This window comes from Peromyscus leucopus, chromosome 20 (assembly GCF_004664715.2).
Source record: "Peromyscus leucopus breed LL Stock chromosome 20, UCI_PerLeu_2.1, whole genome shotgun sequence".
Taxonomy (NCBI): Eukaryota; Metazoa; Chordata; class Mammalia; order Rodentia; family Cricetidae; genus Peromyscus; species Peromyscus leucopus.
This window is the reverse complement of record NC_051080.1, coordinates 43619645-43646974: the sequence shown is the minus strand read 5'-3', so window position 1 is coordinate 43646974 and position 27330 is coordinate 43619645. Positions and strand designations below refer to the sequence as shown.

At 47.1% G+C, this 27330-nt stretch overlaps 1 protein-coding gene across 1 annotated transcript in view; it reads right to left on the bottom strand.

Moving 5' to 3' along the window:
* Spag1 (sperm associated antigen 1) overlaps nucleotides 1-27330 on the bottom strand; it is a 67127-nt gene that overhangs the window by 11453 nt on the left and 28344 nt on the right. Inside the window, 9 exon segments of the mRNA XM_028884485.2 lie at nucleotides 96-222; nucleotides 2375-2507; nucleotides 4200-4360; nucleotides 10205-10357; nucleotides 14581-14680; nucleotides 15027-15311; nucleotides 23220-23340; nucleotides 23342-23380; nucleotides 25922-26028. Coding sequence (XP_028740318.1) covers nucleotides 96-222; nucleotides 2375-2507; nucleotides 4200-4360; nucleotides 10205-10357; nucleotides 14581-14680; nucleotides 15027-15311; nucleotides 23220-23340; nucleotides 23342-23380; nucleotides 25922-26028 — 1226 coding nt within the window.

Genomic DNA, 27330 nt, shown 5'->3' with positions numbered 1-27330 from the left:
ATTATTGTGAATTCATAATCCTGACATTTACATTCCTGAAACCACTCCATCAGTTCAAGGATGAAATTGACACACAAAGACAGAGATGCCCTCACCTCGAGTCCTTTCTGGGCGAGCGCTAGTCTGTAACAGGCTTTCACATTCGCTCCGTCTATCTGAAGCGCCTGGTCACAGTCCAGCTTTGCCTCTTCAAACTGGCCCAGCTTCAAGTAACAGAGCGCTCTGGCACCATGCAAGGGAAGGCAAAGGAAGCTGATCAGTGCATTTGGACAGCTCGTGGGGCTGGGGAGGTTGGCGGTGTTTAAAAGCGCTTGCTGCTCTTGCAGAGAACCCGAGTTCAATCCCCAGCACCCATACTGGGTAGCTCATAACTGCCTAATATTCCTGCTCCAGGGGATCTGACACCTGCTCTGACCCCTGCACTCATGTGCACACACACACACACACACACACACACACACACACACACGCACGCACAATAAAAGATAAAATGTAAAAAACAATCAATCTATGGTGTTTTTAAAAGGAAGGAAGAGTAGCTTGTAAGGACCAAACCAGCTCCTTAAGTCTGTTTTAGCCACAGTTTGCTTCAACTGGCGCATAACACCTGAAGTCAGCCACGGTGCTCTCACAGGGGATGAAATTACATCACTGGGAGGCCGCTGTGAACACAACATACCCTGACCCCAAAGGAGGATGTAACAAGGCGGGAAACAGAACAAAATGAGCATCCTAATAAAATCTGTAAAGGGCTCGGAGCACACAGCTGAGACCCACAGCAGGTCTTGTGGGACAGAGCAAGGAGAGCAATCAGAGGGACTTCCCGAAGATACGTTCACCAGAATAAAGGCAGGCATGTGGTATGAAGGGGGATGACCTTGCCAAGGCACTGGGCATAAGGGACAGAGAAAAGGGTCAGGAGCAGAGGGAGGCCCAGGACGCAGCTTGGGCACAGCCTTCCCAGGCTGGAATGGAGGGTGGGGCTGGGAGACAGCATGGCCAGATCAGAAGGAGGTCCTCTACGCTGGGCTTTGTCCCGAGCCTGGCAGAAGCATGTCTGTAACAGATGGTGATCCGCTCACAAGAGGAGAGAAGAGAAGGCCGGGATGCTGCAGAGGGCGCTGCAAGCCTGTCAGAGATGCCAGTGGGGGCGGGGCTAAGGGATTGACAGGCACTCTGGAGAGCAGTGGAGGTGGGCCGCCCAAGGTTACTGCCGCTTGAGAAGGAAAGGCCAAAGGGATCGGCTTCTCCAAAGGGAAGTTCAGAAAACAGACCAGGGGGGCACAAGGGTTAAGAGGTGATGTTGACAGATAAGAGATGGATGAGCTGGTCTAGAGCACAAGCGGAGGACAGGGATCCAGAGCTTCCAAGCAGCAAGAAACCAGACAATGGGAGCCTGCAGAGAGGAGAACCAGGCACCGAGCTCTGAGCCACTCCAGCCAAGGGCAAAGGGGTCTTCAAGGAAACCAGAGAGACATCCCTGCCCGCTCTGCAAAGGCTGAAGGACAGGGGCAGAAACTGCCTGTTGGATTTAGTGACCATGTGTCTGGCCAGCAGTGGCCACCGTAAGAGGCTAGTCGAGAATTTTATCTGAGGGCTGGAGAACCGCCTCAGCAGTTAGGAGCACATGTTGCTCTTGCAGGGCACCCGGTCTGGAGCCAGCATCCACAGGGTGGCTTACGACCATTTCCAACTCTAGTTCCATGGGGTCAAGGACCCTCTTCTGATCTCTACAGGCACAGCACTCACGCACACGGTACACAGACATCTATACAGGCAAAGCACACAAACATTAAAAAAAAAAGATGGGGGAGGGGCTGAGATGATGTAAATACAGTACTCACATATGAAATTCTCAAACAATGTTTTTAAATTGTATGAAATACGCTAGAACAATGCTTAAAACTTCCGGTTACTGTACCCTCCCTACTCCCTCAAATCCCTGAAGTATCTCAGTGGTAAAGATGGTTCTAGAACAACCTGCCCATCCTACCACACGCTGTAAAAAAGGCTTTCCATTCCTTCAGCACTTCAGAAGAAAAGGGCATGGCTCCATAAGACAGATTCTGAAGGCCACCGGCTACCGCACCCCCATGTCCCAGTTCCCACACTGGACAGGGCTTAGGCCCAGCTTGCTGCAGCCTGGCCAGACAGACAGCGCAGGGCCAGAGTGCATCAGACCTTCGCCCTTCCAACCTCTCCACCGCTTCCAGCCCAGCTCTTTCAGAAACACCCAAGACAGCGAGTATAGATACCTAGAAGCCCTACATAGAACTGGCAAGAAATGAATTTTATTATGCTAATTTATGAAAAGTTATTTTAAAATAATAAATGCTATTCACAGAAGACCTACAGAATACCACAAAGAACTTGCCTGTTTGTATATATGGCACACTCCTTGCTGTTAATTTTTAAGCATTCGCTGTATTTACTAATGGCATCTTTATAGTTTTTGTCCTTTACAAGTTGATTTCCTTCTTCTTTAACGATTTGAAACATTTTTTCATCTATAGGACCAATAAAATAAATATACAGAGAAAACATTCCTGTAAGTACATCTATAAAATCTTAAGAATGGTTATCAGTAAACCCTCCATTGCAGAGTCATGTGCTTGCATACCATGAGGAGCTAACTATACAGAATAAAAAATATTAAAGAGGAGAAGCTGCTGAATGTCAAAAAATTATGACACTGTTACTTTCAAATTAGAGAATAAACTGCAAACAATGTGTTACACATGTGGGCACGTTTTCTTCTCTCCATTGGGATTCTGGAGACACTGCCAGGAGCAAGGACTGTGTAAGAGATGGAGAGAATCAAGCCGTATGGACACCGGGACACCGGTAACTAGATGGCGTGAGGCAGAGTCTCAGACAGGACTGCTTCCATGAAGTCACAGGCCCACAGTGTCCTGTAGTTGCAAAGCACTTAGGTAACAGTACTTCAGGCATTTCATTAAGCTGGAATTATGGCAGAATAAGTCTATGAAATGGCTCCACACACCATAAGTGAACCGATAGAGTGGTGCCATCCCAGCGCCTGGGTGGTGAAGGGGGGCTCGGCACTCGGGGTTATCAGTGGCTCCCTATCATCTTAGAGGTCAGTCTGGGTGCTCAGCACTCGGGGTTATCTGTGGCTCCCTACCATATTAGAGGTCAGTCTGGGGGCTCAGCACTCGGGGTTATCCGTGGTTCCCTATCATCTTAGAGGTCAGTCTGGGTGCTCAGCACTCGGGGTTATCTGTGGCTCCCTCCCATATTAGAGGTCAGTCTGGACTATGTGAAAAAAACAAAAACAAAAACAAAACCCACAAAGCTGGGGCTAGAGCAGTGGCTCAGTGATTAAGACACTTACTGCAGTTGTAGAGGCCTGGGTTTGAGTCCCAGCACCATGCCAGATGTTTTAGACCTCTGTGAGCACCTGTACTCACAGATGCATACTCACACATACACACCATTCTTAAAAGCTGGGGACTGGAGAGATGGCTCAGTGCTTAAGAGCACTTGCTGTTTTGCATAGGACCTGAGTTCAATTCCTAGCACCCATGTGGTGGCTCACACCATCTGTAACTCCAGTGTCAGGGGATTCAATGTCCTCTTCTGACCTCTTCAGGTCCCAGGCACATATGTGGTACACATATGTACATCCAGGCCAAGCACACACATAAAATAAATAAATCTTTAAAAACAAAAGATTCAATAAATATTTGATAAATAATGTCAAACTTTTAAAGCCTGATGTGGTATATACCCAGCATCCAAGTTTTCCTACTAAATATTTGCATTTTATAATTTGTATGTGTCATGTGTGCATATGATTTGTGCCACAGCAAGCACATGGAGTTCAGCGGCAGTTTTGGGCAGTCTGTTCTCCCCCCCGCCCCCCACGGACTCTGCAGACTGAACTCAGGCCGTCGGGTGTTTACATACCACGCACCTCGCCTGCCCTGAATCAATCATATTTTTACTTTTAAAAGCACTGCAGACTTACCTACAGGCAAGTCTGTTTTTTTAAATATTCCTTTATTTTGTGTGCATTTGTGTTTTGCCTTCATGCTTGTCTGCGGGAGGGTGTCAGATCCCTGGAACTGGAGTTACAGACAGCAACAACTCAGTTCAGGCTCCGCCCCCTCCGCTTACCCCAGAACCCTCGTGTAGCTCAGGATGCCTTTGGAGGAAACGCGGGCAGTCCTCCTCACCTGTGATGCCTGGCGGGCAGCCACTGGGAGGTGGCTCTTGGTCTGGGGTCTCTGCAGCAGGACGCCAGACTCGCAGTGGGTCGGCCGTGGGTACAACTGGCACAGGCGGCAGGTTCTCCCGCCACTCTGGTCCATCTCGCTCCATTAAGAGTTTTGTTATCCTAAAGAGAGAATGAACTGTTGATACGATCAAGGAATTAGTGCTTCATCCAGCAAGAGTCAGACTGACCGCCTGGCAGGTGGCGCACACCTTTAATATCAGAATTCAGAAGGCAGAGGCAGGCTGATCTCTGTGAGTTCGAGGCCAGCCTGGTCTACAGAGTGAGATCCAGGACGGACAACAAAACTACACAGAGAAACCCTGTCTCGAAAAACAAAACAAACAAACAAACAAACAAAAAACAAAAAACAGAAAGAAAGAAAAAGTTATTTGTTAATTTGTTTTAAAATTTCAACATACAAACAATAAAATTTTAATTTTTGAAAAAGTGAAACATGCAACTAAAATTTAGGACTGGAAGAAAATACCCCCCATAACCCTTAACCAGTTGCTGAACTGACAATGTATTACTCTTGAAAGTAGCTGGGAGTCCTTTGGGGTTTTCTTTGCTCAAACTATACCCGGTTGGTGCCTGAGACAGATGCACAGCTCATGCTGACCGATGAGGCCAGCTTCTCCCTGGACACTGCTGCTTCTTAAGGCAAAATGTGCATCAACACACTTCCCACGTGTTCTTTCATTTCTAAATGTATCCACTTATATTCTTCTCATATGAATAAAGGTAAGAAATAGAATTATCAGAGTATTTCACTAAGGTCCTTATCTCAATGACCACCTTAAAATTCAGATAACCATTCTTGGTTATCATTTTCCTATTATTTTTAAACATACAGAGGCTGGGCAAGGTGGTGCATGCCTTTAATCCCAGCATGAGTTTAAGGCTAGCCAGGACTATACAGTGAGACCCTATTTCAAAGTTTGTTTGCTTGTTTGTTTAAGTCAATTTAGATTTAAAAGCAAAATTCAATTTTTGGGACAAATATCTGGTTTTAAAAAAGGCACTTCCCAAGACTGGGAAGGTTGGCTGAAAATTAGTGAAATGCATTCATGTTAGTTGGGTCTGTAATTGCATACTTTTATGTAAACAAAATATATAATTATATATAGATATTATAATATACATGCTTTTCCCATAGTTTTTTATACATAAATTTCCATTATAAACTACAGCTATAATAACTACATCTCCTTGGTTGGGTGTGCAAAGATAAATTTGAACATTAATGTATAACCATCCACAACTATAGAAGGAAAAGACTGTGAAAAAGATTTTTAAGCAAAATTTGTATTACTAGAAGAGAGGAAGGAAGAGGCAGCTGGAAAGAGATGCTGTGTTGCCAGAGCAGGCAATGCAGGGGTCAATGGGGGGGGTGTTAATGCAGAGGGTCAATGTAGGGGTCAATGCAGGGGGTCAATGCGCGGGGGGGGGTGTTCAATGCAGAGGGTCAATGCAGGAGTCAATGTTGGGGGATCAATGCAGAGGGGTCAATGCAGAGGGTCAATGCAGGGGGTCAATGCAGAGGGTCAATGCAGGGGTCAATGCAGGGGGTCAATGCAGAGGGTCAATGCAGGGGTCAATGGGGGGGTTCAATGCAGAGGGTCAATGCAGGAGTCAATGTTGGGGGATCAATGCAGAGGGGTCAATGCAGAGGGTCAATGCAGGGGTCAATGCAGAGGGTCAATGCAGGGGTCAATGCAGGGGTCAATGCAGGGGGTCAATGCAGGGTCAATGCAGGGGGGGTGTCAATGTGGAGGGGTCAATGCGGGGGGGGGGTGTCAATGTAGGGGGTCAATGCAGGGGTCTAACATGCTAAGGCTCCTAGAGAGGAGGAGGGGCAGATGTTAATGGGAAACAAAAAGAAACTAGGCACAGATGTTTAAATTTTAAAAAAAGTTGCTGGTGCCTGCTTTTCCACAATGAACTGTAATAAATGGGAAAGCAAGCATGAATAAGGACGGCATCACAAACATGGAGTGAAAGTGTTTTAATCAAGAACACAGAAGCCGGCTGATGTTGGCGCACGCCTTTAATCCCAGCACTTGGGAGGCAGAGGCAGGCAGATCTGTGAGTTCGAGGACAGCCTGGGCTACAGAGTGAGTTCTAGGACAGCCAGGGCTACACATAGAGACCCTGTCTCAAAAAAAAAAAAAAAAAAAAAAAAAAAAAAAAAAAAAAAAAGACCGTGGAAAACCTAAAGCTTCCTCGTCTTTCTTGTAAAATGACAACACAACTTTAAAATTCCATTAAAAAGTGACAGAGTCTTAAAGTCAACTGCTCTGAAACTGTCCTACGTAAATGTCCAATACCAACCTCAGAAAGCTAAACATGGCATTACCATTGGGCCCAGCAATTCCTCTCCTATATATATACCAAAGGAAATGAAATGGAAACAGCCAAAATGGTCATCAACTGAGGGATTAATAAAAAAATAAAAATAAAGATGTGCTCTGTGCAGACATGCACAGGACATAACGAAAGTCAGAGCTAGCACATGCTGCACTGTGGACAAAATGCAGAAACATTTTGTCAACCACAACATCATGAAATCTATGATTCTGTTTCTATGAAATATCCAAATGGATCAACCCATTCCAGAAGGCAGGAAGCAGATGCTGGCTGCAGTGGACTGTGGACAGGATGGCCTTTGAGCATGATGAAGGTGATAAACAAGAAGAAATTGATAGCTGCATGGTGCCGTGCTCGCTAAGGTGTTTAATCTTGCATCAATTTCATCTTAGTTTTTAAAAAGAACAACGCAGAAAGTTGAGAATTACAATCAACATGGTCTCGCATACACATTTCCTGCCATTCAGACTATTGCCACACGCTTTCAGCCTATTGTTTGGCTTCCTGAAATACCATGGTGGTGAGGGGCACACGTGTGTGCATGTGTGCAGAGAGGCCCAAAGCTGTCATCAGCTGTCTTCCTCCATCGCGGTCTGTTTGTTGTGGCAGGGTCTTTCGGTTGAACTCAGAGCTACCTAGCAGCTGGTCTGGCTAGCAGTTCACTGGAGACGTCCCGTTCTGCCTTCCAAGTGCTGGAACAGCAGGCAGCAGCCATGCCTGCCTGGACCTGGGCAGGTGCTGGGGATCCGGATTCTGGTCCTCATGCCTGAGGTCCAGAGCCATCTTTTCAGACCTAAAGCACCTTTGGCCAGGCCTCCTTTCTGTCAGTCTCAGATATTCCCTGAGAAATGACTGTAACATGATGCTTCTTTTCCAAACTTCATCCTGAAAATCTCTAGGAAGGATGGGGATGTAGGACAGCAATTGTCTGGCATGCATGGGGGCCAGGATCAGCCCCAGAACCACAAAAAGGACAGAAAGCGTGAGAGACAGAAGAGAGAGGGGGCACTCCAGGTAGAAGGCAGGTACATTAAAGCAAAACCCCAAACAGAGGCATGCACATGCTTTCCGTGTTGAGAACACACTCATTCAACACCTTCTCATCACAACCTGCAGCTATGACGATGGATAGACCATAACCCCTGACCTTATGAAGCTTCTAGTAAAATGGCAAGAAAATGAATGCACAAAAAGAGACGTACTGCAGGACATTCCTCCCTGGAGCCCATCCACACTTGGGAGTTCTTACTTGTTTTAGTAAAACACACAGGTACACACACACACACACACACACACATACCAGAGGGAGAGAGGGTAAAAAAAAAAGAATATAAAAATTGAGATGGACGCTGTTTTTGGGCACTGAGAAAGGGAACCTAAGAGAGTTGATGGAGCTCGCTTCCTAGAAGAAACATGCTCTCTCCTAAAAGAGACAGCACCAGAAGACTACACCACAAGCCAGCCTTCAGGGAAGCAAATGACTGGCAGTGAGGTGCTGTGTGGTTCTCCTGAGTCACTATCAAAGAGCCTGGGGATGTCTTGTCTAGTGTCACCACAGATGACCAAGAAAAGGCAATGTCTCATACCTGGAGAGCTTGGTACTAGAAGTGCTTCCAGTTTGGGAATTCCTATTATTATTATTATTATTATTATTATTATTATTATTATTATTATCATTATTTTGAGTTAGGGTCTCATTATGTAGCCCTGGCTGACTAGAACTCGCTATGTAGACCAGGCTGGCCTTGAACTCACAGAGATCTACTTGCCTCTGCCTCCTAGATATGTGTCACACTGCCTGGTGATTTTTGTTGTTGTTGTTCCTGGACTAGTTGCATATATAGATATCTCTGTGTGTGTGTGTGTGTGTGTGTGTGTGTGTGTGTGTGTGTGTGTGTGTGTGTGTGTTTGCGCATGCGCTCACAGGCACACCCATGCACATGCTAGGGCACACATGTGTTACAATGGGATGCAATTCTAAACCTGAAATTCATGTAGGCATTCAAGAAGGTTCCAGTTCTGAACCATTCTGAGTTTTGGGCTTTCAGAACTAGGGGTGCTCAGACTGCTTTTGTCCCTTTTGTCCAGTGAGTTGGGTGACTGCCAAGGGAAAGTTCCCACCAAAGCTGAGGCTCCGGGAAGGACAGGGCATGACTGGAAAATGGGTTCACGTGAGCCTGGTCATTCTCACTGTCTACTGGGTGCTCAAAGCCATGGACGTGCACACAGACACACAGACACACACACAGACACACACACGCACACACACACACGCATACACACACATACACACATACACACACGCACACACGCACACAAACACACACACATACACACACGCACACATACACACACATACACACGCGCACACACACGCGCACACACACACGCATACACACACATACACACACGCACACATACACACACGCACACACGCACGCGCACACACACACACACACACACACACACACACACACACACACACACACACACACACATCTATAGATGCAACTATTTTAACAACCACAAATATCACCAGGCAGTATGGCACATATCTAGGAGGCAGAGGCAAGTAGATCTCTGTGAGTTCAAGGCCAGTCTGGTCCACATATCAAGTTCCAGCCAGGAAGGGCTGCATAATTTGGTGTTCTGCTAGCATCCTTCAAAGACACTTCCTCTGCAGCAGCCGTGGCCAGGCCTGCCTCACCCCTCTGCAACCCCTCCACCTCACTGTCCAAACACACTGTCCTACCTGGGGTTCTCTGTCTTACACTGCTTCCCCTAACTACATTCTGGCTTGCTGAGAGGCAGAGACCATGCCAGCTCTGCCTTTGTCCTTTGCGGAGTGTGTGAGACACACACTCCCAAAGACGATCACAGGGTCCAGGACAGTCAGAAATACTTGAAAAGCTGCCATTTGGGAATGGAATAAGAAAATACTATAAAATACTACACATAGTAGAAAATGTTATCTGATGCATAGTTTTCAATTTTTACCTGAATGTTTATGACGTCTCTGTTACTAGGGTTTGAACTCAGGGCCCTAAGCTACACTTCCAGCCCCATAGTCTGAAGATTCTTGCCTTCTCACTCTCCCTCATGGGAGAAGTCAGTCAGAAGTTTAACTAGATCAAACTCTTGGCAAGTTTATCACTAAGTAATGCTCCTCCTCCTAGGCAGGTGTCTGCTTACAAGGGCATGTGAGCAGGTCCCGAAGCATCCCTTCTGAGCATAACCAACAGGTGCATTCCCCGACAGTTCTGGTGCCCACAGGAATGCATGGACTCTGAGAAGGTGCGCGTGCAGTCTGTCCACAGCTCCTAGTTAGATACTGTCCCGTGCCAGCACTGACTTGGACATCCATGGAAAGCACATGGAAGCTGCACACGTGGTGTGTTCAAAGTGAAGTGACTTCACAGAAATCAACAGAGGTACGAGGATAAGCCAGCAAATACGGAGGGCTCATCAGAAATCAAGTTCATGGAAAGTAGGTGAGGACCTGTGACGATCTGACAGCATTCTTAGAGAGGGGAAGGGAAGAGCGCGACCCTCCCCTAAAGGAGGCAGACCCCGGAGAGCAGCCTCAGATTCCATTACCTGTTAATGCTGCTGCTTGCCAGCTGGATTCCAGAATCTATCTGCAGCACTGTTTTATAATCCACGTAAGCTTTCCCATATTGCTCTAAGGTTTCATAGGCCACTGCTCGTCGCAGAAGAGGCTTCACTGAGAATGAACAAAGTTCCAGAGCCCTAAGAGGACAAAATATTCCATGTCATTTACCTTGAGAGGGGCCCCTTAATTTCTATTTAACAGTGTATACTGCAGTGCTGGACCCTTGCACACCACACCTGATGTCTGCTCTGGGGTCCTGGCAGCAAGCAATCACACGGTCTTTGAATCCACGGATAAGAAAGCACTCTGGAGTGTCCTTGTTCTATAGTTAAGTGTGAGCTCCCTGGACTGCAGCCTCCTGGTCCCCGGCAGAACCAGTGTGGACAGCTTAAAATGTCTTGCCATGAAGGAGGCGGCTCTCAGGAATGCATGGCTCTGTGACCACGAGGACTGAGCTGGGATTCCCTACACCTACAGGAAAGCACTAGGGAAGCATCCGTGGGCTACCCGAACACAGGCTGCCTGGGCTACCCCAGAGCGGGAGAGGCAAAAGCAGGCAGCCTGGGCCCCCTGGTGCTCACTGGCTGCTGGTCTAGGTGAATCCATAAGCAGTCAACTCTGGGATCAGTGAGAGATTTTGTCTCAAAAGATAAAATGGTGAGGGGGACACTGGATGTTGACCTCTGAGACACACACACACACACACACACACACACACACACACACACACTTTGAAAGATAATCCTTAATTGCACCCCTTCATTTAATAAGGTGCCTTACTACTAAACCACAAGAACTTACATGAAGTTTTCTGAAATCAGCTTTCTAACACCTTCTGTGGTTCGTTATGACTTAATTGTAAAAACGTGTCAGTGACAGACCGGAGGGAATTGGGAATCGAGGGCTAAACCTACCACACTTTCTTCTCAGTCATGGGTTTTCATATCGCACTGTTTAGTCTGAAAAGTACTTCCAGTATCACTAAAGATAAATTTCATCTGAGAGACCAGAGAGTGCAAAGGTGCCCTGCCACACCCACCACACCACCTCCATTCCCAGCAGGCGTTCATTGCTCCAGGCACCACATAAACAATCAAGCTTGGGATCTAAAATCAATAGAATGAGACACATGATTCTTAGCACTTCCTAACACAGGAAATGAAAGGATCCGTGTTTTTTCCTTAACTGCAATCTTGAATGAATATGAGTTTATGGATGAAAATTCCATTAAAGAGAAGAATGGTCCAACCATAAACACAGACAAGTGCTGTGAGCACACACAGCAGAGCTCACCAGGACAGGAGGCTGGCTACTCAGGTTAACTCAGACGCTCAAGAGTCTCCTGTGGGCAAGTCTGTCAGGAGCAGACGCAACTTTAGTCTATTTAAATATTCTAAATGAGAAGCTGTCCAGTGGTGTGTTTGTATGTGTGTGTGTGTGTGTGTGTGTGTGTGTGTGTGTGTGTGTGTGTGTGTGAGAGAGAGAGAGAGAGAGAGAGAGAGAGAGAGAGAGAGAGAGAGAACTTGAAGAGGCTCTCTGACAAATAGGAAATGTGATGTGGCTTTTTGGGGGGGCTGGCAATTATGCAGTAAAAATGCTTTTGAGAACAGTGTTTCTCGGATTTTTGCTTAGGCATGATAGCTAAAATGTGGAGAAGGATGGCATGAGGCGGGAGCAGGTCCACAGCCCCTTGTACACCACCAACATTCCCAACAGTGATTCTGCAAACAAACATCTGGGCAGCACTACTGCTCCAAAGATACATAAACATATATCTTCGGGCTGGTGAGATGTTTCAGTGGTTAGAGCCAACTGCTGTTCTTGCAGAGGACCAAGGTTCTTAGCACTCACATAGTGAGGCTCCACAGTCCCCTGGATCTCCAGCTCCAGAGGATCTGACGCCCTCCTCTGGCCTCCTCAGGCACCTGCACTCACATGCACACACCCACATACACACATACATACACTTTTTTTTAAAAAATTAAATCTTGGGCAAACCGGGTGGTGGCGGACACCTTTAATCCCAGTACTTGGGAGGCAGAGCCAGGTGGATCTCTGTGAGTTCAAGTCCAGCCTGGTCTACAGAGCGAGTTCCAGGACAGACTCTAAAGCTACACAGAGAAACCCTGTCTCGGAAAAAAAAAAAAAAAAAAAACAAACAAACAAACAAAAAATCTTGGGGTGGAGAGATGGCTCAGCTGTTAAGTGCATTATTGCTCTTCCAGAAGACCTAGGTTTGATTCCCAGCACCCACATCAACAATTCACAACCACCTATAACTTTATCTCCAGGGGAGGCAACAGCTCTGGGCTCTTCAGGCATACACACATATGGCAGATACATGAACACACATGATTTAAAACCATTAAATACTTTAAAAATAAATCTTAAAAAACAGTATCTTCACAAGTTAAAAGTTTTTCCTCATTTAAAATGTCTGGCTTGTTTCTTCAATCAGGGTTTAATGTAGCCCAGCCTTGAACTCTCTCTGTAGCTGAGGATGACCTTCAGCTCCTGATCCTCCAGCCTCCACCTCCCAAATGCTGGGATTGCAGGTGTGAGCCACAACTCCTGGTTCTCTTTCAAGGTTTCTCATAATTCCACTTATCTGGTAATATAAGAGCTCATGGAACGCTTCAAAAAGCAAATCTTAAAAATAAGAAGCTTCCTTTAAAATGTGTGCAGTCTTTGGGGCTATAAAAGAGCATCACACTTTGTAAGAATAAGTTGCTCCTCATTCATACAGATTCAAGTGCATCCATATCTGAACATGTTCCTGAAGCACATCATTTAACAAACCTGAGAATAAAAGCATCTCGCAAGGTGTCATCTCCAACTCTCCTGATGGGACTGTCACCAGGTATCAAAGAAAACACCTAAGTAGGTCAGCCCACACAGAGGTCAGTGTTGACTGGCAGAGCCACATTCCTGGCTTAGAACACAGCTCAGGGGTCACTCTCTCTCAGCTACTGCCCACCCCGCTTCCCAGCAGGCCCCTGGCTCCCCAGGACCAGCTCCTCCTACTCTAGCCTCCGTGGATACCAGGACTGGATGGAGGCTGCTGTTTGGTTTCCTCCTGAGTAATACACCAGAAACAAGCAGTTACATGGAAAGGATGCACACTGCCCATCACAACATGCCTGTCGTCAGTTCACATGGCCCTGCCTCCCTCTCAGCCAGTCACAGCTCAGATCTGGGGCATCTGATGGTGTTCACAGGGTCAGTGCTCACACCATGACAGACTTCAAGCTACCCACCTGATGTCAACTAGCTCATGAACTCCTAAAACACAGCAGTTAGCTGTGAGTAAAGACAGGCCAAACCAAAAAATCAACGCTCTTACATTAAACGGCAGTCTATAATACTGGCAAAAACAAAGAAACCCAAAGTGCCATAGGGCTTCTTCTGACACTGGAGATGCAAACATTCCATGCTTAATCTACATCAATAAGCTGAACGGGAGAAAGTATTTGCCTCATAAACAGGATTCATGACGTTACTGTCCAAACTGGAGCTTCTCTGAGTGGAAAGGTGTGAGCATTTCTAATTACATGAAGAGCAGGAGTAAACCAGGTCTGTGTTACCAGTCTAGAACATGACTTCCTATTGTTTTCAGATGTGATAATAGTAACTTCTTGCCAAAGGGTTTACTACTTAATGATGAAAGAAAACAAAATGTTTTATTCATGTGCATATATTACACAGCCCAGCAGGTTACCATCAATGAGTGTGTGCTGGAGTGAATGGCTGGAGGATCTACAGGACCCAGGTTCAGCCTGCTGATGACCTGGGGAAACCCATCAGGTAGACCAGCAGCTGGGAGGGTTTCAGGAGCAAAGATGGTCAGAGCAGGGAAACTATCTGAACAAGCGGAAGGCCTAGCGCCTGGGTGGTGAGTGGAGGGAGGCGGTCCAGTTTGGGGAGCAAGCTGGGGCCAAGGAAGCCGATCTGAAGACAATACTGAGTCACTGAAGGGCTGCTGGAGACAATCTGGGCAAAATTCAGTGGAAGTTACCCTGGTGACAAGTGGCCTGAAACTAGTTATTGGGCATCTCTGGTAATCCGGAGACGAAAGTACAAATTTCGGTGGGGGGCGGAGGGGGGGGGGGACGGGGGACAGGGACGTGAGGGTGTTTGGATAATTTCCTATAGGTTGTGAATGTGTGTGTGTGTGTGTGTGTGTGTGTGTGTGTGTGTGTGTGTGTGTGTGTAGACAGGGGTTTTTCATATTCTAGTCACAGCACTTAAGCCAGTCTTAGGAAACTAGGCTCTTACAATAGTAAACTTAGAAGGCTATTAAACATTGCCTTCTTCACAGTACCATTACAACCGTCTCTTGACAAACCTGGAGTGCATTTACCTGTTACAATCCTGGATGCAGCCGCTGCAGTTCCCTTCTTTGAGGTAGCAGGCTGCTCTGTTTGAATACAAGATGCTTAGCTCATCCACACTTGCATTTCCTAAAACCACATTTAATTAAACACAGTTAAAACCCATTAGCAAAATCACAGTTCACCAAAATGTCGTGACAGGACTGCGGTCTCAGCGGCACTGCGGTCAGTCCCACAGCCTGCTCATCCTGCAGAGCTCGGAGGAGCTGTCCCCGCACCAGCCACACGGGAAGGTAGGGCAGGGACCCGTGCAAACCTGCCTGGCCGGCACCGGCTCCGCATTCCGAGGTATTGCTCACGTAGGTCAAGTGGCGCGGTGCCCTTAGTCACCGGGAAGGAATGCGGGGCCGGTGCCTGTCACCGCGGGAGGCCGGCTTCTGTCCCGACCCGCGGTGGCCACGGCGCGGTCCCCTACCTGCAGGTTCCAGCTGCGCTATCGCCGCCGAGTACTGCGCTGCCGCCTCGGCGAACTGCCCGCCGCGGAACAGCTGGTTGCCGCGGCTCTTGAGGCCACAGGGACCGTCGGCGGCTCGGGGCTCCCCGGGGCGCGGGCTGTCGGCGCTACCCGCCGTCTCTGTCTCCTGCAGACCTCCCGGCTGCTCGGCTCGGGGCGCCGGGGTCCGGCCCCGCCGCGACCGCCTGCTGCCCTGGCTCCGGCCCATCAGCTTCTTCTGGATGTTGCCCATGGCGCTGGCCGCCGCTGTAGGGAAGGCGCGGGAGGTGAGTGCATCCCCGGCCGCCGCGCGATCCAGCCTGGCCGGTGAGGCGGCGCCACCCCGCGGGCGGAGTCCCAGCTCCCCGCCGCCCTGAGTGGGCGTCCTGCCCGCCCGGCCCCAGGATCCCCGAGGACCAGTTCCAGTGGCCATCTGCACAGATTAACTCCTTAACCGCTGAAGAGCAGGCGACTGAGAGCTGGCCTTTCAAAGCCATCTCCTTCACCAGACCACACCTGTCCAGGTAGAGCTTGCATTCATTCATTCTCAATTTAGGAATGAATGAAGTCACTAGACCTTGATCCACAGAATGAGGACTAAGCTCAAGGTCAGGGAACTAGGAGAAAATGGTCATTTGAAAGATAACATCAAAGTGATTTTCAATTCATTTCAAAATGAATTCAGCAAAATCATAGAAAGTATTTAGTTTTATGGGGCCCTAAAAATAGTAAACTTTCCATTCATAGCTGGATGTGGTGGCACATGCCTATAATCACAGCCCTTGGAGGATATGACAAATTCCAGGCCAGAATGGACTACATAAGGAGACCCTGTCTCAAAAAATAAAAACAAAACAGTGAATTTTCCATTCAGATGCCTTATTCAAAGTAAACATTTATTTTAATTCAACTGCAAGTTTCAGGCATTAGTTACTTGATTCTAGTTTTAAATATGAAAATATGTATTTCAATTGTGGGTGTCTTATCAATACCTAAAGCAGAGTAGCTAAGTATGCCAAAGCTATGTTGAAAAAAAGGTTTTTTGTTTGGTGTTTTTTTTGTTTTGTTTTGTTTTTTTTTTTTTTTTTTTGTTTGTTTTGTTTTTCGAGACAGGGTTTCTCTGTAGCTTTGCGCCTTTCCTGGAACTCACTCTGTCGACCAGGCTGGCCTCGAACTCACAGAGATCCGTCTGGCTCTGCCTCCTGAGTGCTGGGATTAAAGGCGTGCGCTGCCGCCGCCGCCGCCGCCACCACCACCCGCCCGGTGGTTTGGTGTTTTTAAAGCCGGTGGTGCATACCTTTAATGGAGGCAGGGAGACCTCTGCCAGGCAGCCAGGGCTGCATATAGAGACTTTGTCTCAAATCAACAAAAACCATAAATACCCAAGTTCCCAAGTTTCCTCTTTTTAACAACTCCTAATCCAACTTTTCCTGGCTGTATTTTCCATCATCGGAGACAGCAGAGAAAACCACAGTTAGCCCATGAAAGTGACTGGTGACTGGGTCACAGGGAGACTTTAAAGAGCCCCCCCCCCCACACCTCTTCCTCCTCCTTTTTTTTTTTTTCCAGACAGATTCTCGTGCTATAGCCCAGGCTGACCTGGTACTCATGACAACTCTCCTGCCTCAGCCTTCTGCATATTAGAGATTATAGGAGTGAGCCACCATGTTCAAATACAATTTTAAAAAAAATTCGATTTGAATCACCAACCAAAAGAGACTCATTATTACAATAATAGAAAAGAGTTTGTGTAATGGAAATAAGTCATATGACTGGTACCGACTACTAAAGCCTCCCCCTGACGTGAGCTGTGTGATGTAAGCCCAAACTGCTGTAAAACGTGGATAGAAAGAGAAAAGGAAATGTGGGGAAGAGAGGAGGCATGGCACTCATGCTGGCTGAGAATAAAAAAAAAATCACATGAACAAGGCTATGAGCCATGTTTATACTCAAAATATGCCTGAGTTGTGGCCTGTGTGTAGTGAGGCTTCCTTGGACCCTTTTGACCCATTTTTATCTTCCCAGCCTGTAAACCCAGTTCGATGAACTTCATACAGTGCCTTATACCCTCCTGTACTAAAGAAAAGTTCTTAACATAAAAGGTATGCTAAACCTTTCCCTTGACCCTCAAATCCTCTCAACAAGGTACCCTCAAGGGCCACTGAAGTTCTCTGTGGAGCTGTGGGTAAGACACTCGTACCAGAGTGTGTCTTCAGAGGCCAGTGTCACATTTGGGCTGGACACCATCCTTCTCAGGCTCCTCCCCCTTTGCCTTCCTAATTCCTGTGCTTACATCTGTATTAAAACCCTTTCTTAATAAATCCAACTTCTGCCTCACACTGATAGGCCTAGGAAGTCTTCCTGCTGTAAGTCAGGAGTATCTGCTGTTCCTGAGGGGAGGCCAATGAGGAGGCCTCCGGCTGCACAGCTCACAGTGGAGCTCGGGGCCTCCTGCAGCTTTTGACTTGCCAGCAGAGATGGGGGTGTTGCATTATTTCCACCCCTCTGTGTGGCATCCCTCACGTCTGACCAAAACGACTACCAGATGGCTACCAGGGGTCAAGGCCTTTGCACACATCTTCATTAACCCTCAGGCTCAGCAGTCTCATCCCCACTGCACAAGTGAAGGCGAGAGACACAAAGGATCCACTCCAGCACAGGGCAGCGGTCAGCACAGCTGCCATGTGACATGTCTGGATAACCTTCCACACCTCCGGACAGGGAAGCAGAGAGGCCTGCGTGGGGGTCCTGCTGGGGACGCGGCTAGTGATGGGATAGTGCCAGGGGTCTGTCAGGAGGCGGTGTCATCAACAGACAGACAGACAGACAGACAGACACACACACACACACACACACACACACCCCGGGGGAGGTCCCTGAGAAATACACCAGGAGGATAAGCCGAGAAGTCTCCTGTGGAGGTGGATGAGTGTCTAAGGAGACAGAACACGGACTGCCTCAGAAACCAAGAGGATTCAGGACCAAAGGAGCCAGCCATTGTCAACATGAGAAGAGGCATGGCCAGCAGTAAGGCCTCGGTGTGGTAGGACACAAGAAAATCGTAGTAAAACACCATTGATCTGGTTGAATGACACACCAAAAGGATCACACACCATGGCTGAGAGTGATGTAGCTAAAGAATGAAAAGGTAGGGCTCGGGACATGGCTCAGGGGTTAAGACCACTGGCTGCTCTTGCAGAGGTCCAGCACTCACACAGTAGTTCAGTCATTCATAACTCCATTTCCACGGGGATCTGACACCCCTGAGAGCACCAGGTATGGGTGTGATACACTTACGTATATGCAAATAAAACACTTGTAAACATAAAATAAATTTTAAAAAGAAGAAGAAAAGGGTATTTCCATATTAGAAAATCATCCCATCTCAAACCAGGCATAGAGGTGCACGCCTAACGTCCCGGCACTGGGAAGGCAGGGGTAGATCTCAAGGTCCAGACCAGCATGGTCTACACAGCAAGACCCTGTCTCAAAAGGAAAACAAACAAAAAGCTCCGTTGTCTGAGCTTGCATTAGTATGAAACAAAAAGAACAGGCAGAACCACAGCAGACTAGTGACTGGAGGTGGGCAGGCGGAGCCATGGATGAAGGGGTCACATGGCTTTGGTGGGTGATGAAAATGTCCCCAAATTAGACAGTGGCAAAAGTTGTCGAAAACACCAAAATCTGCCAAACTTGAAAATTATGTTCAAGAGCAGAGTGTGACTGTTTCATAAACTGAAAGCCCTTCTTTCCAAATAAAGATACATAAGCAGAAAAGGAGCGATCATGTGCATGTGTGCGTGTGTGTGTCTGTGTGATCTGTATGTGTGGTGTGTGTGTGTGGTTGTATGTGTGTGATCTGTATGTGTGGTGTGTGTATGTGTGGTTGTATGTGTGTGATCTATATGTGTCTGTGTCTCTGAGTCTGTGGGGTCTGTGTGTTTATGTTTGCGAGGTCTGTATGTGTGTGGTATGTGTATGTGTGTCTGTGTGGTCTGTATCTGTGTGGTTTGTATGTGTGCAGTGTGTGTATGTTGCTGTATATGTGTGTGTCTGTGTCTCTGTGTGTGTGTGTATATCTTTGTGGTGTGTGGGGGTGTGGAGAGGTGTGGTCTGCATGCATGTGGTGAATGTATTCTGTGTGTGTGTGTCTGAATGTATCAAAGCCAGGCCTGCCTTATGTGTTCTAGGTAGATACTCTCCCACGGAGCCTTACATCACTGATTAAAAACCTGAATCTGGATGGTCATGGTATATTATTACTAAATAGATTCTTAAGATGCTTCTCTCTGACGGTCCCTGTGCCAAGTACCACAGAAGCAGTACTCCCCCACTCCAAAGACAGACAGAGAGAGAGAGAGAGAGAGAAGAGAGAGAGAGAGAGAGCCATTTCTGACCCATCATTCAGTGCCTTTCTGTGACAATGTATAGATTAGATGCTATCTAAAATATGTTATATTAAAAAATGTGTAATAATATTTTTTAAAAGAGTTTAACTTACAACAAAGGGCACTTTCTTCTTTGATAGGAATTTGATAAGAAAATTTGATAGGAAAATACATTTAATTTTCATAGCTATAAGTTATTACCCTGGTAATTTCCCTAGCGGCCTGTCTGCTAATATGCTTGTCCATTTTGTGATGACCCCTTGTTGTGTAGAATCTGTCGCTGTCCTAAGCCTTTGCCACCCTAGGCTGGAGTTCCCTCCTCAGTCGTTCCTATGGTACCCACAGAAATCAGTGGTTCTCATGTTTATGTAAGTCAGATTTATCTTTCTCTTTATGATTTTGCATAGTTTCAACTCTTAGAAATCTCTGCCTTCTAACTCCAAATCCCGCCAATTTTAGGGCAAAAGAAATATTTCTGTTACTCTTGTTTGTGGGTGACTTTAAGCTCCTTCTAGTTCACTCTAAGCCCACAAGGGCACACTAAGAAGCTGGACACCCACCTGTTTGTTGGGGTTTTGAGATTTGAACTTGCTATATAGACAAGGGTGACCTCGAACTTTTGTTCCTCCTCCCTTCACCTCCCCACTGCTGGGACTGTAGACCAAAGGCACCATGCCAGGCCTGGGTGCTCGCTGTCTCTGGCTGTGAAGGGACAAAGTACCAAAGCCTGACAGTCGGCTGAGTCATGACAACCATTTCTAACAATCCTGCTAGGAAAGGAGAAATACAAACAGATGGGCGGGTTCTGAGGGAAAGCCCAGGAACCCCGGCCAACCGGCAGGCATCTCTTAGTACAAGATTTACCAGACAGAGACAGAAGGACAGGCGACCTGCTGCTTGTCTAACCTCAGCTTCCACCACAGGTGTTCGCAATCGTCACTTGCGAAATTAATGCCGTGGCTTATGTGGTACCTCAGTGTGGATGAACTGGGTCTGACAGGTTACTTCCTAATGAACGGCTTATTGATCACGGAGGCCCTGAAGGCACCCAGAACAATGTAGGCTATTGGTATTGCTCTTGGTTGCCCACCACAACTAGATGGTGAGACTCTGTTGCCAAAGACACCACACACTTGGGCTGCAGGTCTTGACCGGGGAACCTTCCCTGAAGGCTAGCCTCCACAGTACTGGAAGGTGCTATGCAGGCTGCCAGAGAAAAGACGACCGTCTTAACCTGTGCTGGACCCCGCATGCTCTAACACCAACCCTGCAAGCAGTGGTGCCTGCGTCCCGGGGCAACAGTGGCGACACCGCTTACGGGGTCACCGACCACTCTCTCGACTGAGTTAGAGGTCTGCTCCCCAGCAGGGCATTCGTGCGCGATATTGTAAGTAAGGAGAAAAGCCATGACTTATGAATATTCATGTTGCTAAACTGCTTTCTAAATATTTACGTTTTTATTATTTATAGACTTATCCTGGTCAGAGAAACTTCTTATTGTGGTGGGTAGTGGTTAATTCAGTGATGCATTACTTTTCTTTTTTCTTTCTTTCTTTCTTTTTTTTTTTTTTTTTTTGGTTTTTGGTTTATTTGAGACAGGGTTTCTCTATGTAGCTTTGCATCTTTCCTGGAACTCACTTGGTAGCCCAGGCTGTCCTCGAACTCACCGAGTGCTGAGATTAAAGGTGTGCACCACCACTGCCCGGGCACGTTACTTTTCAAAAGCTGAGCAGAAGTGACTATGAGCATTCAGCCACAGATGGGACATCTATATCAACTGTCCCCTGACACACACACACCCAAGGTCCAGGGGCAGAAAGACTAGGAGGCAGACAACCACTGTGAAATGCTGACCCCTGGTCATCACATGGTTGCTGCACACATGACCCATAGCAGCCATGATTACCTAAATAAGACTTGCATAAAGATCAAGCCAGTTAGTTCCAGCATGGATGAGGGAGGGGCTCCCCAGGTCCCACCCTAGGCAAAGTGCTGTTGGCAGCTGCTGGCTGTGGGGGAGGTGGCTTACCACTGGTTGGCTCCCCAGGCCCAAACGAATGTGGGCAACACTAACTGGACTAGTGGGTTAAATAAATAAACAATAAATATAGAAGGGGGCATGAAGTTGGGAGGGAGCTATGACAGGGATTCCTAGGAGAGCTGGTGTGGGGAATGAGGGATATAACCAAGATACATTATTTATATATAAAGCTTTCAAAGAATAAATAGAATAAAACTAGAGAACTGGGCCTGGCCACCGTAGGTGGAATTTGTATGAAACAGCAGCACAGGCCAAGGTGATAAAACACTTCTTGCTGCACTTTTCCCATGATCCTCAAAGCTTCCTGGAACATAAACTATAATGACTAAGAATTCTTTCTTGGCTGTGTAGGGACAGGACATGCCAAGAGTTTCACCTGGTAACTCCCTTCTAGGCTATAACATTATTTTCTTAAAAGCAACCTGGAAGCTCGGGGACCTCTTTTTATGTGCCTTTCAAACATGTCACCCGGTAGAGGCATGCATTAGCTGGTTCAGCTGTGTTTAACCCCTCTTAATGTTGAAAGGACGACTTCAGAGTACCCAGCTGTCCCCCACGCCATCTTGGCTTTAACGCAGACAGAGAAAACTCACTGCTCTTAATGCTTGCTTTTCTGTCAAGACTTTTTTGTTTTTTTCTGAATCTTACTTTATACATCCCCTAATTTACATATAATAATGGGATGGGGACCAAATGGCAGGGTCAGAAATGGTTCTTATAGAGCAGAGATCTCTTAGATAATGTACCACAGCCATCCTGGGTCAGAATTCGAATCACAGCAGCATAAAGGCAATGGTACAGCACTTGCCTGCCACACATAAGGCCTTAGCATCAGTCTTCAAACACACCACACACACACACACACACACACACACACACACACACACGTGCACACACACAAATAGCAATGGCAAGAGACGTTCCAGTTAAGATTTAAAAAAAAAAAATCCCACTGGCAAACCAAAGAACTGTCCACCTTTGACAATTCCTTCAGAAATAAAGTTTAAAAAAAAAAAAAAAAAAGCTATCATTCAGTAAAGAAAAGTCTCAGGCACCATGGCATTTATCTGCAATCCCAAACGTGGGAGGCGGAGGCAAGGCAGTCAGGAACTAAGGGCATCTGTACTGAGGAATGGGAGGAACAGGGGGTAAAGTGGGTCACATCTGTAAGCCCGGCACTCAAGAGGCAGAAGTAGGAAGACTACCATGAACTCCAGGCCAGCCTGGGCTACGGAATAAAGACGGTCTCAAAACAATACCAGCATAAACAAGTAAAAAAAAAATAGAAGCTGGGTGGGGTGGGGGGATGTCAGCACACGCCTTTAATCCCAGCACTCAGGAGGCAGAGGCAGGCGGATCTCCAAGTTTGAGGCCAACCTGGTCTACAGAGGGAGTTCCAGGACAGCCAGGGATACACAGAGAAACCCTGTCTTGAAAAACCACCAGAAAAAAAAGACTGGCCAGCAAGATGCTCAGCTGGTAAGGGTGTGCATGGTACCAATCCCAGGACTCGGGTACAGCTGCCCTCTGCCCTCCACACATGTGCTCATGTGTTCCTCCCCAGTACACAAAACACACACATGTAAAAATAAATCTAAAAAGAAAAGCAGGGCTAAACTGGACTGTAGACTTTAAGGTAAAGCTAGAGCAGAGTTTGGGGGAAACAGTTTCTGTAGCAACAGAGACCCCCAAGCAAGCTCATGATGGGAACAGCAGTTGCATAACCAGAAAGAAAAGATGTCTCACCCGTATCCACACCACCCTCTTCACATTTATTTCCGGTTCCCTTTTCACTTTCGTCTCCAGAGTTCTCGACTTCCTCGATAACCATCTTTTTCCCTTTGGTTTGGGGCTCAGAGGCAGACTCTGGTTTCCTTCAGATCGCTTTCAACCTCTGACAAGGTTTTCTGCAACATAATTAATTGTTTTTCTTTTAATAAAGAACACAATCATTCTTTTTTTTTTCCAGAGACAGCCCTGCTCCCACTGTTAGGAGCCCCCCAGGAAGACCAGGCTACACAGCTGACATGCGCAGAGGACCCAGGTCCGTCCACACAGGCTCCCCGTTGCTGGTTCAGTTTCTGTGAGCCCCGAGAGCCCAGGTTAGTGGATTCTGCCACAGACATTTTTTATTTTTTTGGTAAGAATATCAAGCTACTTTAAAGTGAATAAACAAAAAACTTTAAAACTCAGTCTAGTTTTCTTTTTACAACAATTTCATTGTTTTATCTGATTAAAATTACTTATGTCCACTATAAAATAAGCAAATAAATGAACAGTGAATAATAAAATAAAATAGAAGCAAAACAGGGCTTCAGAGACGGCTCAGTGGTTAAGAGCACTGGCTGCTCCTGCAGAGGACCTGGGTTCAATTCCCAGCACCCACATGGTGCCTTGCAACTGTCTATATAACCCCAGTTCTCGAAGCCCCGACACCCTCTTCTGGCTTCTCGGGCACTAAGCACATGGGTCACAGACATGACGCAAAACGCCCAATACACAAAAATACATTGAAAAAGGAAGAGGTCGCCCACTCTCCTCCCATTCACTTAACAATACCGGCATTTTCACAAGCTTCCAGATGTTTCTGTGTGCACACACTCAGAGTCGGCCAGTTGCTATAGACAAAGTACCCACACATGCCGTGAAGGAGTGTTCAAAGATCTGAGGTATTTTATGCCATTAAAAAGGAAAACATGTGTATAGTAACTCCCCATTAAATACTTAAAAATTATTTTATTTAGTTCTTGTGTGAGTGAATGCCACATGCACGCTGGTGTCTGCAGAGGTCAGAAGAGAGTGTCAATTCAATCCCCACAGCTGGAGTTACAGGCCACTGTAGGCTGCCTGGTGTGTGTGTGTGTGTGTGTGTGTGTGTGTGTGTGTGTGTGTGTGTGTGTGTGTGTATCCTAAAATTTGGATTCCTCAGTCACCACACGAACCCACTGAGCATGCAGCCCTCATGTGGGTTCCTCTGTATAACCACTGTGGGACTTGGGAACGTGGGGAACTTGTTGACTGTGAACAAAAGACCCTCTTGTCTGACTAAGATATGGTGGCCCTCACAGGCTCATATTTGAATACCTGGTCCCTCGCTGGTGGATCTGTTTTGGGCAGGATTAGGAGGTGTGGCCTTCCTGGAGGACGTGTCTCACTGGGGGTGAGCTTTGCAGATTCTAACTCCTTGTCTGCTGGTTGTGTGTAAATTGTAAGTGCTCTCTCTGCACACGCTTTTAGTTCCAGCACTCAAAAGTCAGAGATAGGTGGACTTCTGAGTTCAAGGCCAGCCAGGTCTACAAAGAGAGTTCCAGGATAGCCAGGGCTGTTAACCCCCCCATCCCCACCCCCCATCTTAAAAGCAAACAAAAGCCACAAAACAAAGACGTAAGCTCTAGCTACTGATCCAGCACCATGCTTGCCTGTGTCCCCACCAAGGTGGTCATGGACGGACCGCTGAAACTGTAAGCCAGCCCCACTAAATGCTTCTCTTATAAGAGTTGCCATGGTCGTGGTGTGTCTTCACAGCAATAGCGTGAATTCTCCTAATTTCCTGGTGCTGGACGGTTACTCTTTAGTTCAGCACTGCCGCCCTGAGTGGGCTCACTCAGTTAGGGAGCAGCGCAGCCCACCAGGCTTACCACGCTAACGACGTTCTTCTGTGGCCTTGGTGCTCACTCATAATCCTATCTAGAACTTCCATGAACTCTGCATAATAAATTGAGAGTATCTCAGAGAAAAGCACTGACTCCATCAGTATAGAAAAAAAGTATTTGTTATTCAGTGGTAGCTTTTTTTAAAGATTTATTTATTTATTATATATACAGTGTTCTGCCTGCGTGTGTCCTTGCAAGCCAGAAGAGGGCACCAGATCTCATTACAGATGGTTATGAGCTACCATGTTGTTGCTGGGAATTGAACTCAGGACCTCTAGAAGAGCAGTCAGTGCTCTTAACCACTGAGCCATCTCTCCAGCCTCCAGTGGTAGCTTTATATGTCTGCATGGTTCCTTTTTTTCTTGTTACACTGCTGTTTGGTGGTGGTGACAGTGACTTACTGGGAACTGAAGCCAGGCTCCTGGGCAGCTAGGCAAGCACCCTTCACTGAGCGGCCCCAGCCCCCCCCCCCACACTAGCTTCCCATAACAGTTTGCTTTCTTCCATTTCAAGTAGATGTCAACACACTAGACCTACTCAACAAGACTGATACCATCTTTAACATACATTCAGAAACAGCTGGATGTGGTGGTGTACACACCCTTAATCCCAGCACTTGGGAGGCAGAGACAGGTGGATCTCTGTGAATTCACTGCCAGTCTGGTCTCCCTAGGGAGCTCCAGGCCAGTCAGAGTCACATGGTGAAACCCTGTCTTAAACCCTCAAAATAAATAAAGAAAATCAGAAACAGAAAATTCCAGAATTAGGTTTTTAAAAACCATTCTCTGTCCTCACCTTGGCCAGATCGTTATGAGGCTCCACACGCAGCACGTCCCTCAGGTCTTCCCTGGCCTCCTGCAGCCTGTTCTGATGTCTGTACACCGTGGCCCGTCTCAGCAGGGCTGAAACGATACCAGCACAAATGCGCAACAGCTTAACGTACAGCATGACAGCTTCAGCACAGTTTGCACAGGGCACTGGCAGAGCTTGAACCCCAGGTCCGGGTCGTGGAGCACGTAGCACGCACACCACCCTGCTGTACACAGAAGGCTTTCATCGGGCACCAGCCCGCTTTTTCACTTGAGACATTCGTGTATGCAAATTACGCTTTGGTCAAATCTCCCCTCCCCTCTCCAATTCTTCGCCCATTCTCCCACAACTTTGCACTTTCTATTGCATGAGCTCTTTTCTTAAAGCAAACCAAAAAACCTACTGAGTCCACTCAGCGCTGCCTGAATGGAGCAAGAACAGTGTGGTGGTTTGAATGAGAAATGTCCCCCGTGGGTCTCCATATGTGAACACTTGGTTCCAGTCGGTGGGGCTATTTGGGGGCGTATAGGAGGTGCAGGCTTCCCGGAGGAGGCAGTTCAGAAGAGGGAGAGGCTCTCTCTGGTGCTTGCTCCTGCCACGCTTCCCTGCCATGACAGACTCTTCTCCTGGAACCGTGAACCCAAAACGCTCTCTCTTAAGTTGCCTTGGCCATGGTGTTTGATCATAGCAAAGAAAAACTCATACGTGTGGCCTCTCAGAGGCTGCGTCTGAAGAAAACTGACACTCCCTGGCAGCCTCACCAGACCCGCAGCTCCTGGGCTCCCCGGTCCCAGCTGCAACACTAGGAAGCTTTTCACAGAACAATACCACCTGACTTCCTTCAATCATCCAGCTTCCAGTTCATCATCTTCTGGAAATTTACAAGATCCCTTACAGAAATTTAGTAAGCACTGGTCGGTAAAGGACAGGAAGAGCCCATCAGTGGACTTGACTGAACCACTTATTTTTGTTTGGTGGTAGTGGAACAGTTGTTTTGTTTGGCTTGACTTGGTTTAGCTTTTTGAGACAAGGTCTCATAGCATAGGCTGGTCTTGAACTCACTGTACAGCCAAGTACCTTTAAACGCTGGTCCCCCCTCTCTACCTTCCAAGTACTGGAATTACAGACATTTCACCCAGTTCTAATAGCTATTTATAAAATGATCGGAGTTGGGTGTGGTGGTTGTGGCAAAGGCCTAAATCCCAGCATTCCGGATGGTGAAGTTTGGGTCAGCCTGTCTCAAAACAATAAACTACACTAAAATTACCCAAAAGTTAACTTAGCATGTGGAACCATGATGTAGTCTTGGTGATCACATCAGCTGGGGTCAGAAACTGAGCACTTCGGTAATTTGTGGCAGATTATTTTTGGAGGCTTCAATTTATAATTTTATA